A 16,366-nucleotide genomic window follows, 5' to 3' on the forward strand; every position below is an offset into this window, starting at 1 on the left:
AACACCTCTCCACCTCTCCTCGGGCGGGCAGGGAAAGGCGCCTGATGCCTAGTCAGACCTGTGGACTGGTCCCGGTAGAACACCCCTACTTGGGCGGGGAAAGGCGCCGGATGACCAGAACCAGACACAGGTTCCTTCCCAGAAGCTGTGACTCTTCTCTAGTCCACCCTTTCCCCGGCAGAGCACTGGGACCAAGATCTCGTGTACTGTTCTTATAAAACCTGACTGTATTTCTGATCCTGCCCCACCACCCGGCCCCCATATCACAGAATGGGGTATAGAAACTTCTAAGGTGATAACGCTTTGTGGGTGCTCCGAGCACCGTATGTTTCTCTATCAGTTCTACTTAGTTTGTCTCTTGTCAGTTCGTCCCAGCAAACCTTAGGAAGAGGGACCCGCCCCCCTTCCCCATTAGTTATTGCAGCAGAGACTGAAGCACCAGGAAGAAGGAGAAGTTATCAAGAACTCCTGAAGGATCGTCTTTCCTCTTCTGCCTGTGGATTATAATCTTTCTGGAGGACTCTGATGGTAGCAGGCACATGACTGTAAGGTTAATGAATGGAGAAAATGGGACAAGGGGTGGGGAGATTTAGCATCTCTCGGGGCCTGGTGCACTGCCAAATACCAAGAGCATACTATGTTCTAAAAAGCCAAGCTGGCTAAGGAAGGTTGCCCTTCCCGAGGGCAGCCTCTCAGGTCATATGACCAGGCTAACCGATGGAGGCAGCTTCCAGAGGCAAACCCATCGTGCCTCCTGCGAAATGATTTCAAGTGACTTCCCGTCCTCAGCCTCATCATCATACTGTGTGCACAGACCAAAGTCCCAAAGGATGCAGACACGCCCACTGTCACACCTAGAGAGATGAGAGAGCTTGTGACTTCCCCAAAGGGGATATGTGAGGGATGCAGGTAAGAGACAGAAGCATGGGTCCAGGATGGTGGAGAAGCTCGAGATTAGGAGGTAGGAAAGAGAGGGGCACAGAAACCCACTCTGTAGGAAGAGAAAGATCTCTGCCACCGTGGCACACTTTACTGGAGATCCCTACACAGGACAGGGACAGATAAGGATCTGTGGGAAGTACACACAGGGAGAAAGCACTTCCCACTTACTGCAGCAACATGGCAACTGGCAGAAGACCACCACAGGGCTGACGACTCAGGACTGAAGGCCAGCAGGGGAGGATGGAGGTGAGACTCGGGTGGAAACCTGAGTGTCCTCCATGTCAGACCCAGCAAAGATGCTGATTTCGAACCCTTGCCTGCGATGACCTGAAGTCTCCATTGTTAGCACAGTCCCTGGAAGACTTAGCAACATAAACAGTGGAGACCTGAGGAGCTTTATCTAGCTCAGGATGAGTCTCGTGGGACCAAGGCACTTGTATCTGAGGAATTCTTTGTTATGAAATTGTTCCATACCCACAGGTCAGAAACAGTGTCTCAGATGGCACAGATTTCACTCACAAAACTTCCCAGATAAATCCTTGAAGCTAGTTCTCCCAGAGGCTGTCAAGTCTGACGTGGAAAGAATGCTAAAGAGCAGGAAATGACTCCTGGTCCAGAGGGGAGAGCCAGCAAGACTATTTACAGCCCCAAGAGACAGTCTATCTAGACATATGGTGGGTCATAAACAAAGGAGACCAGAAATCCTAACCTTATATCTATGCTCAGGGAAATCAAGCTTGGTGCCTGGCATGTAGCTAGCAGCTATATGTATTTTGTCAAATGCTTTTGACAAGATGATTGAACCCCACTCCTGATTCAAGATTAGATTGTGCTGGTAAACACACACACACACACACACACACACACACACACACACACACACACACCTTACTCCAAAGAAACAGAATTGTATATAACAAAAGCACTGTGTTTGAAAATGTGGATAAGCTTGGGAGTGATTGTACAAGCCCCCTGGCAAGAGAGATGTGGCTAGGGTTGGGAAACTCCCCAGAGTATGAACCACTGTGTGTGTGTGTGTGTGTGTGTGTGTGTGTGTGTGTGTGCGCGCGCGCGCACTTTGGTGGACGTGAGCTTGGGTTCTTTTTTCAGTGCTGAAAGTGAAACCCAGTGACTTGGGCATCCTGAATGTCCTCCACCAAAGTCACATACTAGGTCACTGGGATTCTATCCAAACAATCATGTACAGAGGTAAAAGAAAAAAAGAAAAAAAGAAAGAAAAGAAAAGAAAAGAAAAGAAGAAGAAAAGGATTCCCAAGCATAAATGGAGAAAAATGATTCTGAACTTTAAGAACGTGGTCAGGAAAACTGAATCCCAGGATAAATATTCCTTTCCAATAACAACAGTAACAACAGAAATAAAAAACAGTGACTATTTTATTTGTAGACCTGCTTGTCTATATGTGCACCATGTGTGCAGTACCCATAGAAGCCAGAAGATGGCGCTGGATCCCCTACAGCAGCAGTTTTCGACAGTTGTGAGCCACCTGATATGGGTGCTGCAGATCAAATAAAGGTCTTCTGCGAGAGCTGCACTTACTGTGAACCACTGAGCTGTGTCTCCAGCCCCTGGGTCCTGTTACAATGTAACTAGAGCACAAAAAAGACTATGACAGCCCCACGGGCACTGCCAGTGCTGGCAGATGGCACAGAGTTGTGTTCTACAAGCACCATTTCATTTTTTACTTCACTGGCAAAGAAAATCATCTTCAGAATAGAAAAAGCACAGCAAACCGAATAAGAAGCAGTGGAAACCAAGGTTGTTGAAAAAGTCAGAAGAGGATAACAACTGTTGCCTTCTGACCTAGACCAAATAGCCTCCAAATATACAGAGACTGGCTCAACCATCTTTCTGGGATCTGAGGAATTATGGGGAATCAGGGAGATGAGCTTGCGCCAATCTACAGCAGATGTTGAGAGTAAAATGCCCTCAACAAACTAATATACAGCTAGCGGGGACAGTCATTTAATGTTGGTTGGCATTTCTTGGCAAAACAGCCATAGGCAAATGTAATAATCCTGCAGCTCCGAATCCCACCAGGCCTTTAATGTCCAACAGCTTCTCAGTGTTTGGGGACAAGTCAGAGCAATAAGAGCTGGAAGCTGAAGCACGATGATGAAGCAATAACAGAACTGGGCCACCCCTGGGCTGGTGGTTCTGGGTCCTATTAGAAAACAGGCTGAGCAAGCCACAGGGAGCAAGCCAGTAAGCAGCACCCTCCATGGCCTCTGCATCAGCTCCTGCCTCCAGGTCCCTGCCCTGTTTGAGTTCCTGTCCTGGCTTCTTTCAGTGATGGACTGCAATGTTGAAGTGTAAGCCAAATAAACCCTTTCCACCCCAAGATGTTTTGGTCATGGTGTTTCATCACAGCAACAGAAACTCTAACCAAGACATACATTTCTGGGCTTGGTGTCCTTGACCTATGGGAGTGCTGGGTGGGACTCAAGCTGAAAAAAAAAAAAATAGTGGTGCTGTCAGTGTCCATATGAGTCCTCTCATCTGAGCACTGAGACCCTGATGCAAACCCAACCCTCCCAGAAAGGTGCAGCAGATTCCCTTCTTGTCCTCGTGAGCCTCTTCCTCTTCTGCTGCCAAGAATGGAACATAGATTGTGAGTGAGTGTGTGTGTGTGAGTGTGTGTGTGTGTGTGTGTGTGTGTGACAGAGACAGAGACAGAGATACAGATACACAGAGCTAGAGAGACAGAGAGACAGAGAGACAGAGACAGAGAGAATGTGTATATCAGAGAGAGATAATGCAAGTTTTGTGTGTATTTGTGTACGTAAGCATATATATGTGCATGAGAGTGTGTGTGAGAGAGTGTGTATGTGTATATGTATATGTAAGAGTGTGCTTGTGTGCACGTACTTGGGTGCACACCTGTTGAGGAATAAGAAGAGATGCCAGCACAGAGGAGCAGGAACAGGAAAGCTTTAGAAGACATAAATCAGAGTGACCACAGCGTGCTTTATAAAGGTCTAAGGAAAACACAGTAAATGAAATGCAAGCTCAGCACATCCGTCTCCCAGACAGACAGTACCTGTTGTGTGTCTCCTGGGGAGCTCCGGGATTGAGAAAAGCAGAGGGACTTCTTTGCCTTGATGAGCCAGCCTCAGAGCCACCTGGCCCTCTTGTCCCTAGAGCAAGAGTTAAAATTCCTCTCCTCTGGGCCTCCAGCCAGGGACACTTATGATTTACTCTTTCAATAAGTCACCAGAAAAGGAAAGGGGGGGGCATCCAAGTTAAGGCAGCCACACCCTACAGCCTCCTCCCCAGCTCGGCCCTTGGGTACCAAGATAGGCCCCATGTGTAAAACATGGACCCATTGCCAAGCCCAAGACTAAAATCAGACTGGCCACTCTCATCTTTTCACAGGACTATCCTTAAAATCCAAAACAAGACTGGATCAACATTCCTCCATGCTAATCTATTCGAAAACTGACCTGGAAGGTAATGATTGTGCTGATTTTAAAATGACTGTAGAAGTGATGAATCCAGACCCAAGGAGGTGGGAAGCACAGAATTAGCTGGGTCCCTGCTGATGAAAGCCCTCCTTCAGCCAGGCAACCTCAATTAAGCTCCAAGGACAGCCGAGGCGTCATCCCTGGAACACAGCACAAGGAGAGACACTGAATCAGAGGCAGGGGCATGGATGCTTTGAAAGGAAAGGAAACAGTACCCTGGATCGGAGGCAGGGGGGGAAGATGACGGTTGTTATGCACAGCTCATCCAATGACACCTTTTGTGCACTGAAATCAACAAAACCCAATCCAAACCCTAATGAGAAAGAAGAGATAGGACCGAGGAGAGGGGGCCCAAGCTTAGTGAGTGCACACTACAGGCCCCACCCACACTGCTGTGGGCCTAGAAAACCCCTCTCTGCCCGAGAGCTCTCGCCCTCCATGACCTCCTCTTACCCCTCAGCTGCTTAAGAGGTGATTTTAAAGTCAGTTCCCTCAGGGTCCACACTCGTGGCATTTCAGCAATTGAAACAGAGAAAGAGGAAAGTTATAATAAGAGTCAACTTGACCCATTATTTAGAGATTCTTGCAGAGGACTGTGGGCCGGGAAGGGGCCCCAGGTGGTGGCTCCCTTGCTAATCCAGCTTATACCAAGTCCTGGAAGGGAACCTGGGCACATGCTGGCACACAGCCCCCAAACCTCCCAAAGAAGACAGAGTCTCCAGAGTGAGACAGAATGGCCCACCTGAGACAGGGCTAGAAGTCTACACCTATGTTCAGCAGCCTTGGTGCAAGGAGGAACGCCCACGTTTAAAGTGGTTCTAGGCTCTATCTGAGTGTGTGAGGTAAGAGAAACAGCTTTCCTGAGGTCTGCTGTGTCTCATCATACACTAATCCAATGGTGGAGGGCGGGGAAGCTTGGCATGTCTACACCTGAGTCCCTCCCTTTAGTACGTGGTTGCCACTGAGGGCTAAGCTGACCCCCATGAGAGTCGCAGGCAGGAGAAAAATCCATTGGGTGGAGCATCCCAGCCTGCACAGCACCCCTTCATCACAAGACATGAGCGACGGCCCAGAACAATGCTCGCCAGAAAGCAATGTAGGGACTAAACTGAAGGGAAGGGGTAGAGATGTTCTGATCTGAAATATCCTATTCTGTACCCACCCATACCCAGTAGCCTGTCCAACAAACTCTCTCAAACTCCAGACTATCCATCCCAGATACTCCTGAGTCCATTGCCAGCCCGGTTGTTTTGGAGAAACACTGTTCAAATGTCAACATGCAACACAGTTGCATTGGAAATATGCCTCCGTGGAAGAATTCTCCCCTTGTAATGGGAATCCTGTTTGAGTGCAGATGCTAAATGGCAAGGTCTGAAAAACGTTGACCTTCTAGTGGGCTCTCCGTTCCTTGTGATGATTCATGGATCATAGTCCGGGTAGCCAGACTTTAGGACAGCGTGTGGATTTGTGTCACAGTGGTCAGTCCAACCTAGCTCTTTGCCTCACCTACCTAGGAGTGGAGGAGTTAAAATTGATCTGAATTTTGCCTGGGTGCTCATTAATCTCTGGGGTAGGGCTGCCACTGTGCAGAGCTGGTCCTAGACTAGTCACTCATTTTCTCCTCTCTCCCCTCATCTGCTGTCAAACAAAAGCGCAGCCAGACAAGCCTTACTGGGGACCAGTGCAGTCAGACTAGGGGATGCAGGAAGGACCTTGGCAGTGCGAGTTTGTAATGAGAGAAAGATGGAGCTCAATCACAAACATAGCCTTGACAGGAGGGGGTCACATCCAAAGGGCATGGAGAGGTGACTGGGTGGAAATGGCTGTGAAGAGATGTCTCGGGGAGGGGATTCTCACCAAAGGCAAGCCAGAGTGACCAGACACCCAGCTAGATGGTTCTGGACCCCTGAGGAACCAGGCCAGGATGGAGATGCTCGGGCCACGGGGTGTGAAGCTCCCACTAAACAGGATTAGCGAGGCACTGGCTACAACCAGGTTTCAGAAAGAAGGGTCAAGGAGACGACTCAGGCGGCGTGAGCTGTGACCACGCAAAGGTCTGGAGATCGTTGTTTTGGCTCTGTGGGAATGTACACAGCTCAGACGTTCACCACAAGTTCACGGGTTCAGTTCTATCAAGGAGAGCCATAGAAGAGCTGCACCAAAATAAAATGGAATCAAAATTGGTTCTTAATCAGATACAGGGACAGGTGGGTAAAGGGGGATGTGCTATCAGAAACTGTGTATACCAGCTCTTGCCCTCTGTCAGCCCTTGCCTCTGAGCCACTGTAAAAATGAGCTTTCTTTTTTTCCTCATGGCACGGATGAAGGACTAGGGTATGAGCAGAGGTAGGGTGTGAGCAGGGCTAGGGTGTGAACAGAGCTAGGGGTGAGCAGAGCAGGGGGGTGAGCAGGGCTAGGGTGTGAACAGCACTATGGGGTGAACAGAGGTAGGGTGTGAGCAGAGGTAGGGTGTGAGCAGAGGTAGGGTGTGAGCAGGGCTAGGGTGTGAGCAGAGCTAGGGAGTAAACAGGGCTAGGGGTGTGAACACAGCTAAAGTGTGAGCAGGGCTAAGGTATGAGCAGAGCTAGGGTGTGAACAGGGCTAGTGTGTGATCAGGGCTAGTGTGTGAACAGAGCTACGGTGTGAACAGAGTTAGGGTGTAAACAGAGCTAGGGTGTGAGCAGGGCTAGGGTGTGAGCAGGGCTAGTGTGTGAACAGGGCTGGTGAATGGCGGGTGGCACAGGTCTTATAAAACAGGTCCACCTCTTATCCTGGCCTGATACAGCCCTGTCCCCACCCTCCAGGGGACGATAATGTTCTCATCAGAACAGAAACAGAACCCAGCGCCGCTGAGCACTCACTGCTTGTAGTCAGGGATGTCACCTGACACCAGGACCACAGCAGCTCCCTTAAATCAGCCACTGAAATGACTTATCCCATGCCTGTTTTGTTATTAGCTCCTGTTGAATAATTTGATGAATATGCTTCCCTGGGGGATGGATGCCTGTGAGGTTTTTGTTCATTTGGTTTGTTTGCTTGTTTGTTTTTAAATGATGAGCCATAAATCTCTTTCTTTTTATCCTTGTTTTCTTTTCTCTCTCCATTTTTTCCCTCTCTGAATGTGCTTCCTTTTGATGTTCCTCCCCAAACTGAAAAAAACTCAGACAGCTTCCAGCAAGGGGTCTTCTGGGACACGCTCATGAATGAACCTTTCGACAAGCAGAAGGAGGGAACCCTTAAAGTAAGTGGGTGAAGAGCTACAGTCCCCTACCTCAAAGGAGACTGGCTTTATGTAGTTGCATAAGACTCAGGAATAGCAGGCCACACTTGGCATCCTGCCAGAGCGTTCCTGGGGACAACTGGTCTGAGCAGGAACCTCCTGTCGCAAGCCCCTCACCACCCCAGGGCTTTGCCGCCAGAGGATGTGAAACATAACCAGATTTATTCATTGCCTAAGGTAGTTTGGTTCAACCGAGATTTTTGAGTCTTGAAGGTACCCTGTGTGCATGCTGTTTAAATATTGAAATGGTGAAAAGGCAGTAAAATAAATGTTTCAACCCTCCTCCTTACCTCCCAGAAATAGCTATTACGTAGTGTACTTTACAACACATCTGGAAATGCTAATACATATTAAGTATATTGATCCTTACAATAGCACAACTAGCCACCATGGGACCAGAGTATACATCATGTCTATTTCTTACTTTTCCCTTAGTAATATATTTTGGAAATCTGTATTTCATTGCATAGCTTATACATGTATTTAACTGATATCTATCCCTATCATTGGGTATTTTTCCAGAATATACAGTATATAGTACACACAAATACATACACATGGGCATACACACACCCACACACACACACACACACACACACACACACACGAGGGGGGGGCTGAATCCTTGACGCAAAAGATGATGATGATAGCTGTATGTGATAGCCTACACCTGTAATTCCAGCACTGGGGGAGGAGGAGAAGGTGAAGAAAGATGACTGTGAGTTTGATTCTGCCTGGGCTACATTGTAAAGCCCTGTCACACACACACACACACACACACACACACCGCCCCACAAGTTTCTGTTCAAATATGTTAGGCTGTTTTCCTTTTCCCAAGAGACAGAGAATGCCCATCCCCGAGGGTCCCCACCAGGACCCATCTGTCAGAGTGGAAATAGTGCTGTGCTGCCGTGGGCACTCAGGCTGGGTGAGAACGGGGCGCCTTCCCTGCTCGTGCGCTTCACGTGTCTCTTCTGCAAGACCCAGCCGCTGCCTTTCCGCCATTCTTCCCCCAGGATACTTATGTCTTTCCTTCTTGGCTTGTGGGAACTTCTTTAAGTTGTATTTATCTTGCGTGCGTGCGTGCGTGCGTGCGTGCGTGCGTGCGTGCGTGCATGCGTGTGTTATCTGTGAGTAATGTCTATGCACCATGTGCATGCCTGTACCTACATAGGCCAGATGAGGGAGTCAGAACCCCTAGAACTGGAGTTACAGATGGTTGTGAGCCACCTTGTGGCTGCCGGGCATTGAACTCAGGACCTCTGGAAGAGCAGTCAGTGCTCTTAACCCCTGAGCCATCTCTCTAGCCCCTTTTCAGTCCTTTTCAGTCTTGCAAATCCTTCCTGGTCTTCCCCACCCCATGGTCCCTTCTCATCTTTACCTCGTCTCATTGAGAAATAGTTTTCCTTATGACTGCTGGCTATCATCTTATGTTTATTAAAAGCTTGTTTGAGGCTCAAAAAGTATTTCATAAGTCACTTGGCTTTTTTCTTACTTCTGTAAGGAATCTTTTGAAAAGTATAACCCATCCATTGGATCCACAGGGTCCCCAGTGAAGGAGCTAGAGAAAGGACCCAAGGAGCTAAGGGGTTTGCATCCCCATAGGAGGAACAACAATATGAACTAACCGGTACCCCCAGAGCTCCCTGGGACTAAACCACCAGTCAAAGAAAACACATGGAGGGACTCATGGCTCTAACTGCATATGTAGCAGAGGATGGCCTAGTCGGTCATCAATGGGAGGAGAGGCCCTTGGTCCTGTAGAGGTTCTATGCCCCAGTATAGGGGACTGCCAGGTCCAGGAAGCCTGAGAGGGTAGGTTAGGGAGGAGGGGGAAGGGGAGAGGGGAGAAGGGATTTTCAGAGAGGAAACTAGGAAAGGGAATAACATTTGAAATGTAAATAAAGAAAATATCTAATTAAAATAAATAAATTTAAAAAAGAAATAAACTATAAAAATAAAGGTATAAGTGAGGTGTATTTGATATATAGAGATATAGATAAAATTTACACACACATGTATGTGTGTATATATACATACATGTGTATGTGTATATGATATAGTTAATTTATAATTTAAGAGCTCCAACCAGAGGGCCCTGAAACACTGAGAACCCATTTTACATTTTTAAAAGTCACTCTGGTAGCTTTATAGATGGTGGGTTGCAATGGAGAAATTGAGGACAAAGAGAAAAGCAACTTCACAATGTCAGTACAGGTGAAGTGCACTGCTGTCTGGTTGCTTGAGGACATAAGATGCAGTAACACACGGCAGACTGGGACAGTAAAGAGGAAAAAGGCGTCCTTGCAGGTTAAGTCAGAAGCTCCCTCACTGAATGCTGAGGGCCTGTAAGATACCCAGGTAAAGCCCAGTTGAAAGCCAAGAGTAAGCTCAGTGGAGGTTGCCTACACCTTTAATCCCAGAACTCGGAAGGCAGAGGCAGGCAGATCTCTGAGTTCAAAGCCAGCCTGGTCTACAGAGTGAGTTCCAGGCTAGTCAAGGCTACACAGAGAAACCCGATCTTGAAAAACAACACAAAACAAAAAAAGCCAAGAGTCATCCATCTTGAGCCTTGGAGAAAGATCTTGGTTGGGACGGTTGGTATGGAATCCTCATTAGTTTATAGAGTTCTGTAGCAAAGTAGCAAGAAGGGATTTACTTAAACAGCAGAAGTTGACTTTCGGGTCTGGATGTTAGATGCCCAAAATCTAGGTGTTGGCAACCTTGATCCGTCTGAGAGCTCTGAGGGAAAGCTCCACCCCAGGCCTCTCTCAGGCTTGAAGATGGCTTCTCCTGTCGACTTCTATCATCTTCTCTCTGTGTCTTTCCTGAGTCTAAGACATGTGGGATGAAGGTTGTGGTAGTTAACGCTGATGGCCAGCTTGGTGGGATCTATAAGCACCTAGGAGACAAAGCTCTGGCCGTGTCTGTGAGGGACGGCTCTCCATGGGCTGGGATCTTAGACTGAAACAGAAAGAGAAGGGAGCTAGGCAACACTGTCGTGTGCCATCCCAGTGCCACCCCACTGCACAAGGACAGGATGCCCGTGAGCCAGAGCATCGGGGCTCTGACACCAGCGTCTCCTGACGGGCACCGTGTTTAACAGCTCCACAGCACCATGACAAAACACCTGGCACAGCTACCCACAAAGGGACACTTGGCTCACTGCTCTGCAGGTTCTTATCTAGGATGGGGTAGCCCCCGACATTTCAGGCCTCTGTCATACCCTGAGCCAAACGCAAGGGGCAGGTGGAGAGGAAGGTTACACAGCCCCCTGAGGTAGTATGCCTCCAACAGCGTAGGGACCTCTCACTAAGTCCCATATCTTAAAGGTTCCATTACCATCGGGGGGCTTACAGCCTTCACACATGGAACCTTCCGGGTACATTCGACATCCAAAGTGTGGCTCACAACAATATCACGTGGCAGAATAGTATTTCTCCAAGCAACCTATAGAAGCTATGTATGAGCAAGTTTAGCCAGCCTAGGAGAAGTGTCACTTGAGACAGGCATCTGCTAGTACTTCTGAGGAAACTTTGGAGGGGACCCCAAAAGCCACTGGGATACAACTTAACAGAGGGAGCTTAAGCCCTCCTAGTGGTACCCTGAGACCCCAGTCCACTTGTTACTTCTAATTACTATTGCTTATTTTTACTCCTAAGATACACACATGTACCACAAGTCTGGCTAAGCAAACATTTTCATATTCTAACAACCAAAGATTTATCTAGGAGGTACACAACACTGGTTAAATCAAGTGAATCTGCACGGGCAGGATAGGACAAGAACCTTGAGGGAAGCCATCCGCTTGCGTTGATAGCCTGGGGGATTACAGTGGACACTGTACATCCTGGCAAACAGAATACGGAATGTAAAGTGTGCTGAGAGCCGGCTGGCCAGGCACTCTTGCCATCCCTGGGAAGGGCCATCAGCAGGAGCATGGAGGCAGAAATGCCAGCACCAGGGCTTTAGCCTCAAGCTTACCTGAAGCAATGGTGTCTGCAGTGGGGAAAAGAGGAACTGGGAGATGAGGACCAGAAAGGCCAGCCCCAAGCTATCCCCTTAACCTAGAAATACCACGAACCACAAGCTATATCCCCGTAACTGTTCCACATCAGATGTAACTTTGAAAGGGTTAGGCTAGACACTCACTCACTGTAGGAGGCTAACATGTGAACGGTACCCAATCCGGTATCACATATGGAATATTATCAACCATAGCAACCTCAACTTGGAGGTGAGCTGGGGACAGGTACGATTTCAATCCCTAGCTCCTCTCCAGGGAGTCAGCCTTTGTCATCTGTCGAGAGAGATGTGAGAAAGAAACCCTGTGAGGACACACCTGTGGGCCAGTCATAGCGGCACAGCCGTGGCACAGCATGGTCCCACTTATGAACACATAGACAGCTAACATTATCACAACTGCTCTAGACGTTACAGAGCCTTGGCACTGAGTAAGCCAGCCATGCCCAGGAGCTCCGCCATTTGTAGAATGCAGAAAGCTTGCTGCATACTTCAAATGGGAAATCATGTTTATAGTCTATAACTATCTTCACAGTCAAAACATAATTTTATGTTCCCAAAAGACTTCTTAGCATACAAATACTAAACATGATCTTTCGGGGTGGGGGTGGGGGGCAGACAGGAGGAGGGTCTGATAGCAATGGGAGATTTCTCTCTCTTTTTTTTTTTAATTTATTCGCTTTATATCCTGATCACTGCCCCCCTCATCATCAACTTCCACAATCCTTCCCCTATCCCCCTTTTCTCCTCTGACAGGATGGAACACCCCCTGGGTATCCCCCCACCCTGGCACATCAAGTCTCTGTAAGGCTAGGTGCATCCTCTCCCACTGAGGCCAGACGCGGCAGCCCAGCTAGAAGAACATATCCCATATGCAGTCAACAGCTTTTGGAATAGACCCTACTCCAGTTGTTCGGGACTCACATGAGGGCCCAATTGCACAGCTTCTACATGTGTGTGAGGAGGCCTAGGTCCAGCCCATGTATGTTCTTTGGTTGGTGGCTCAGTCTCTGAAAGCCTCAAGGGCTCAGGTTAGTTGACTCTGTTGGTCTTCCTGTAGAGTTTCTATCCCCTTTGGGGCCCTCATTCCTTTCCTCAACTCTTCCTTAAGAGTCCCCCAAGCTCCCTCCACTGTTTGGCTGTGGGTGTCTGCATCTGTTCGAGTCAGCTGCTGGGTGGAGCCTCTCAGAGGACAGCATGCTAGACTCCTGTCTGCAAGCATAACAGAGTGTCATTAATAATCGTGATGCTTGCCCATGGGATGGGTCTCAAGTTGGGCCAGGTATCGGTTGGCCATTCCCTCCGTCTTTCCTTCATCCTTCATCTCTGCATGTCTTGTAGACAGGAAAAATTTTGAGTCAAAAGTTTTGTGGATTGGTGTCCCTATCACTCTACTGGGGTTTCTGCCTGGCTACAGGAGGTGCCCTCTTCAGGTTCCGTATCCCCAGTGCTGTGAGACTCAGCTAGGGTTACCCAGTAATGGGAGATTTCTTTATTTTTATCCTTTTGTAGTTTTATGTAGCATGTGCTTGTGTGTGTGAGCATGTATGTGAGTGCATTCATGCTACAGCATGTGTGTAGAAGTCAGAAGACATGTCTTCTTGCCTTTCCCTTATTGACACAGAGTCTCTCTTGATATATATATATATATATATTTCACATATATATGTGAAAGGACATGCATATATACATATATATGTGCATAATGCATATTATATAACTACACATTTATATGTAACTGGGAATTGAACTCTGGACCTCTGAAAGAGCAGTTGGTGCTCTTAACCACTGAGCCATCTCTCCAGCCCCCCCTCTTGCTGCTCTGCTGCCACTCTGCGTCCTCCATGCTTGTGGTCTCAAGCTTCTGAGTAATCCTCCTGCCTCACCATATGAATGCTGGGATTACAGACAAATGCTACTACATCTACCTTTTTACATGGGCTTTAGGAGTGAAACTGGGGTCATTAGGCTCGGATGGTCATCACCCTGGCTCTGGAGGATTTCTTTAAGAGAATCCTTCCGGCTCTTCTGCAGCCTCTCTCTCTCTCTCTCTCTCTCTCTCTCTCTCTCTCTCTCTCTCTCTCTCTCTCTCTCTCTCTCTCTCTCTCTCTCTCTCTCTCACACACACACACACACACACACACACGGTGGGTATTTATTAGTCATGTATGATGATGTCACCTGGCACACCTAGAGTCAGAAAAGTTATTGGTTGAGAGAGCATCGTTGATCCTAATTCTGGGCCATTTCATCTTGTGATCCTTTTGTAGTCTCTCCCCAGCACCTATCAGTCTGTGTTTAGGGAGATCCTCCGGGAGTTGGCAATGGAGGAGGAACTGGGAGATGACATGGACATTCCCCTGAGTAAGCTGATGGAAGGTGAAAACAGGAAGAAGCTGGGAATCTTGTGAGTAACCGACAAGGGTGGCTGGTCAGTGGGTTCCAGAAAGCCAGATGTGGAATGGGGCAAGGGTAAATACTACAACCCGGGGAAGAGAACCAAACTAGGCTTAGGCTGGAGTCCTGAGTCAGGAAGCAAGCCCGAGCCAGACACAAGGACACAGATAACACGCAGATGTCAGATGTACACAAGACCCGAAGTTCGAAAGGAAGGAAATCATATGGATGCAAAGCACAAAACAAGAACAGAGGCAAGCAGTGTCTTTGCTTTGTACCTTGACACGGATGCAGATAAAAGGCATTGACCATTGTAGGAGGTGGTGCTTGGTTGGACGTTTAAGATAAATCACATTGGTTAAGCCTGCTTGAAGTTTTCCTACCATGACTGATTTTCTGTCTGTCTCCCGTGGATATCAGTGTCATATTTATTTGGTTGGATCTAGTGAAATGAATGAATGTATCTTGTTGTTTTGAGTTTCAAGGGGTTTCAAATAGCTCTGGTCAGTTTGCAGACAATATAATTTTCTAAGCCATGTCCAGATGTAACCCCTAAGTAATTCAGGTAAGCCATTTAAAATGTGGTGGCAGGAACTTAATTCATACAGCTACCCTGGCAGCTGGACCTCCCAGTCTGCCCTTGGGCCCATGATGACCCTCACTGGACTCATTTTGAGAGACTTGGGATCCATTCAAGTGCCCACACTGATCAGTTACAAGCCATGTGAGAAACACTGAGCAGATGTGATGTGTCATCCTTAATTCTTAAGAGGTCTGACCAAAAGGAACTCAGGGTCACACAGCAGAGTCCTCTGCCTCGCTTTCCCTGATGTAAGATGCCACAGCCTCTAGGCCCACCGTGACATGTAGTGTGAGATATAAACATGAATTAAGCTTGACTTTTAAAGATGGTTTACATTCATTCCCTTCAGGTTGAAGAAAAATTTTGAAAGATACAGAGAAACAATTATGTGGATTATGAAACAACGTGAAAGTAAGAATCATTCTTCCGGACGCCACCCACGCATGTCTGCTCTCTGCCCGCCTGCTTGCTTGCTTCCAGCTAGGTTTCTCCTCTCTAATACTTACTATTCAGGACCTCCTGCCTAGGGAGTGGCACCACCCACAATCCTCTGTGTCTTGCTACATCAATGAATGATCATGACAATTTCCACAATCAAGACTGATCCACAGACAGGCCCACAGGCCAGCCTGATCTACATAATTTCTAATGAAGACTAAGAATCCCATGTTATTCCCCAGTTGGGCCTTCAGTTAAAACAAACCAATATAACTTGTAACTTGAAAGTGAAATAATATAAGGCTGGATTCACCATAAAGCACCACCATCATGCCTGCCTACACTGTCTCTCTGGACACCTGAAAGCCTAAAGCATTTGAGCCATCTACACAGAAAAGCAATGGTTCTAATCCAAGAGTAGCTTCCCCTTTGTGGTTCTGATGCAGCCAGTTCTAAGAAAGCCTTTGAGATGTTGCTCACTTGTTTGACCTATTGCCCCATATTCCCCACAGACTGCCCCACATCTCTGAACACACTAATTTCCACATCTCTGAACACACTAATTTCCATGCTAAGGTTGAGTCAGTGCACCATCATACAGGGAGCCACATGAGGAATGCATGTTTTAAAGTCCTACTGGCATTCATTGTCTTGAAATTCTTAGTAATTTCAGAGCAAGAGTCTTTGTGATTTTATTTTGCATCATTAAATGAAATAGCATCTCCTATCTAAAACCATCTTTTCCAATGAATAGGCTACGAGAGATGGCCATGGTTGCACACACCTTTGATCTTAGCATTCAGAAGACAGAGGCAGGCAGATCTCTGCAAGTTAGAGGCCAGCCTCAGCTACAGAGTGAGTTCCAGAACAGGCAGAGCTACATAAAGAAATTCTGTCTCGAAAAAACAAAAAACAAAAAGAAGAGGACAGGGGAGGAATAAGAGGAGGGGGACACACAAAAGCATGACACAGCTTACATTATAAGCCATCTGTCTTAGTCGGGGTTTCTATTCCTGCACAAACATCATGACCAAGAAGCAAGTTGGGAAGGAAAGGGTTTATTCAGCTTACACTTTCATACTGCTGTTCATCACCCAGGAAGTCAGGACTGGAACTCAAGCAAGTCAGGAAGCAGGAGCTGATGCAGAGGCCATGGAGGGATGTTCTTTACTGGTTTGCTTTCCCTGGCTTGTTCAGCCTGCTCTCTTATAGAACCCAAG

The 16,366-nt window shown here is 47.6% G+C and overlaps 1 protein-coding gene across 1 annotated transcript in view; it reads left to right on the forward strand.

Moving 5' to 3' along the window:
* The window catches only part of Erich6b (glutamate rich 6B), a 40,544-nt gene that overhangs the window by 12,487 nt on the left and 11,691 nt on the right, over positions 1–16,366 (forward strand). Inside the window, 4 exon segments of the mRNA XM_029541348.1 lie at positions 4,337–4,411; positions 7,590–7,666; positions 13,999–14,135; positions 15,058–15,119. Coding sequence (XP_029397208.1) covers positions 4,337–4,411; positions 7,590–7,666; positions 13,999–14,135; positions 15,058–15,119 — 351 coding nt within the window.

This window comes from Mus pahari, chromosome 8, assembly GCF_900095145.1.
Source record: "Mus pahari chromosome 8, PAHARI_EIJ_v1.1, whole genome shotgun sequence".
Lineage (NCBI taxonomy): Eukaryota > Metazoa > Chordata > Mammalia > Rodentia > Muridae > Mus > Mus pahari.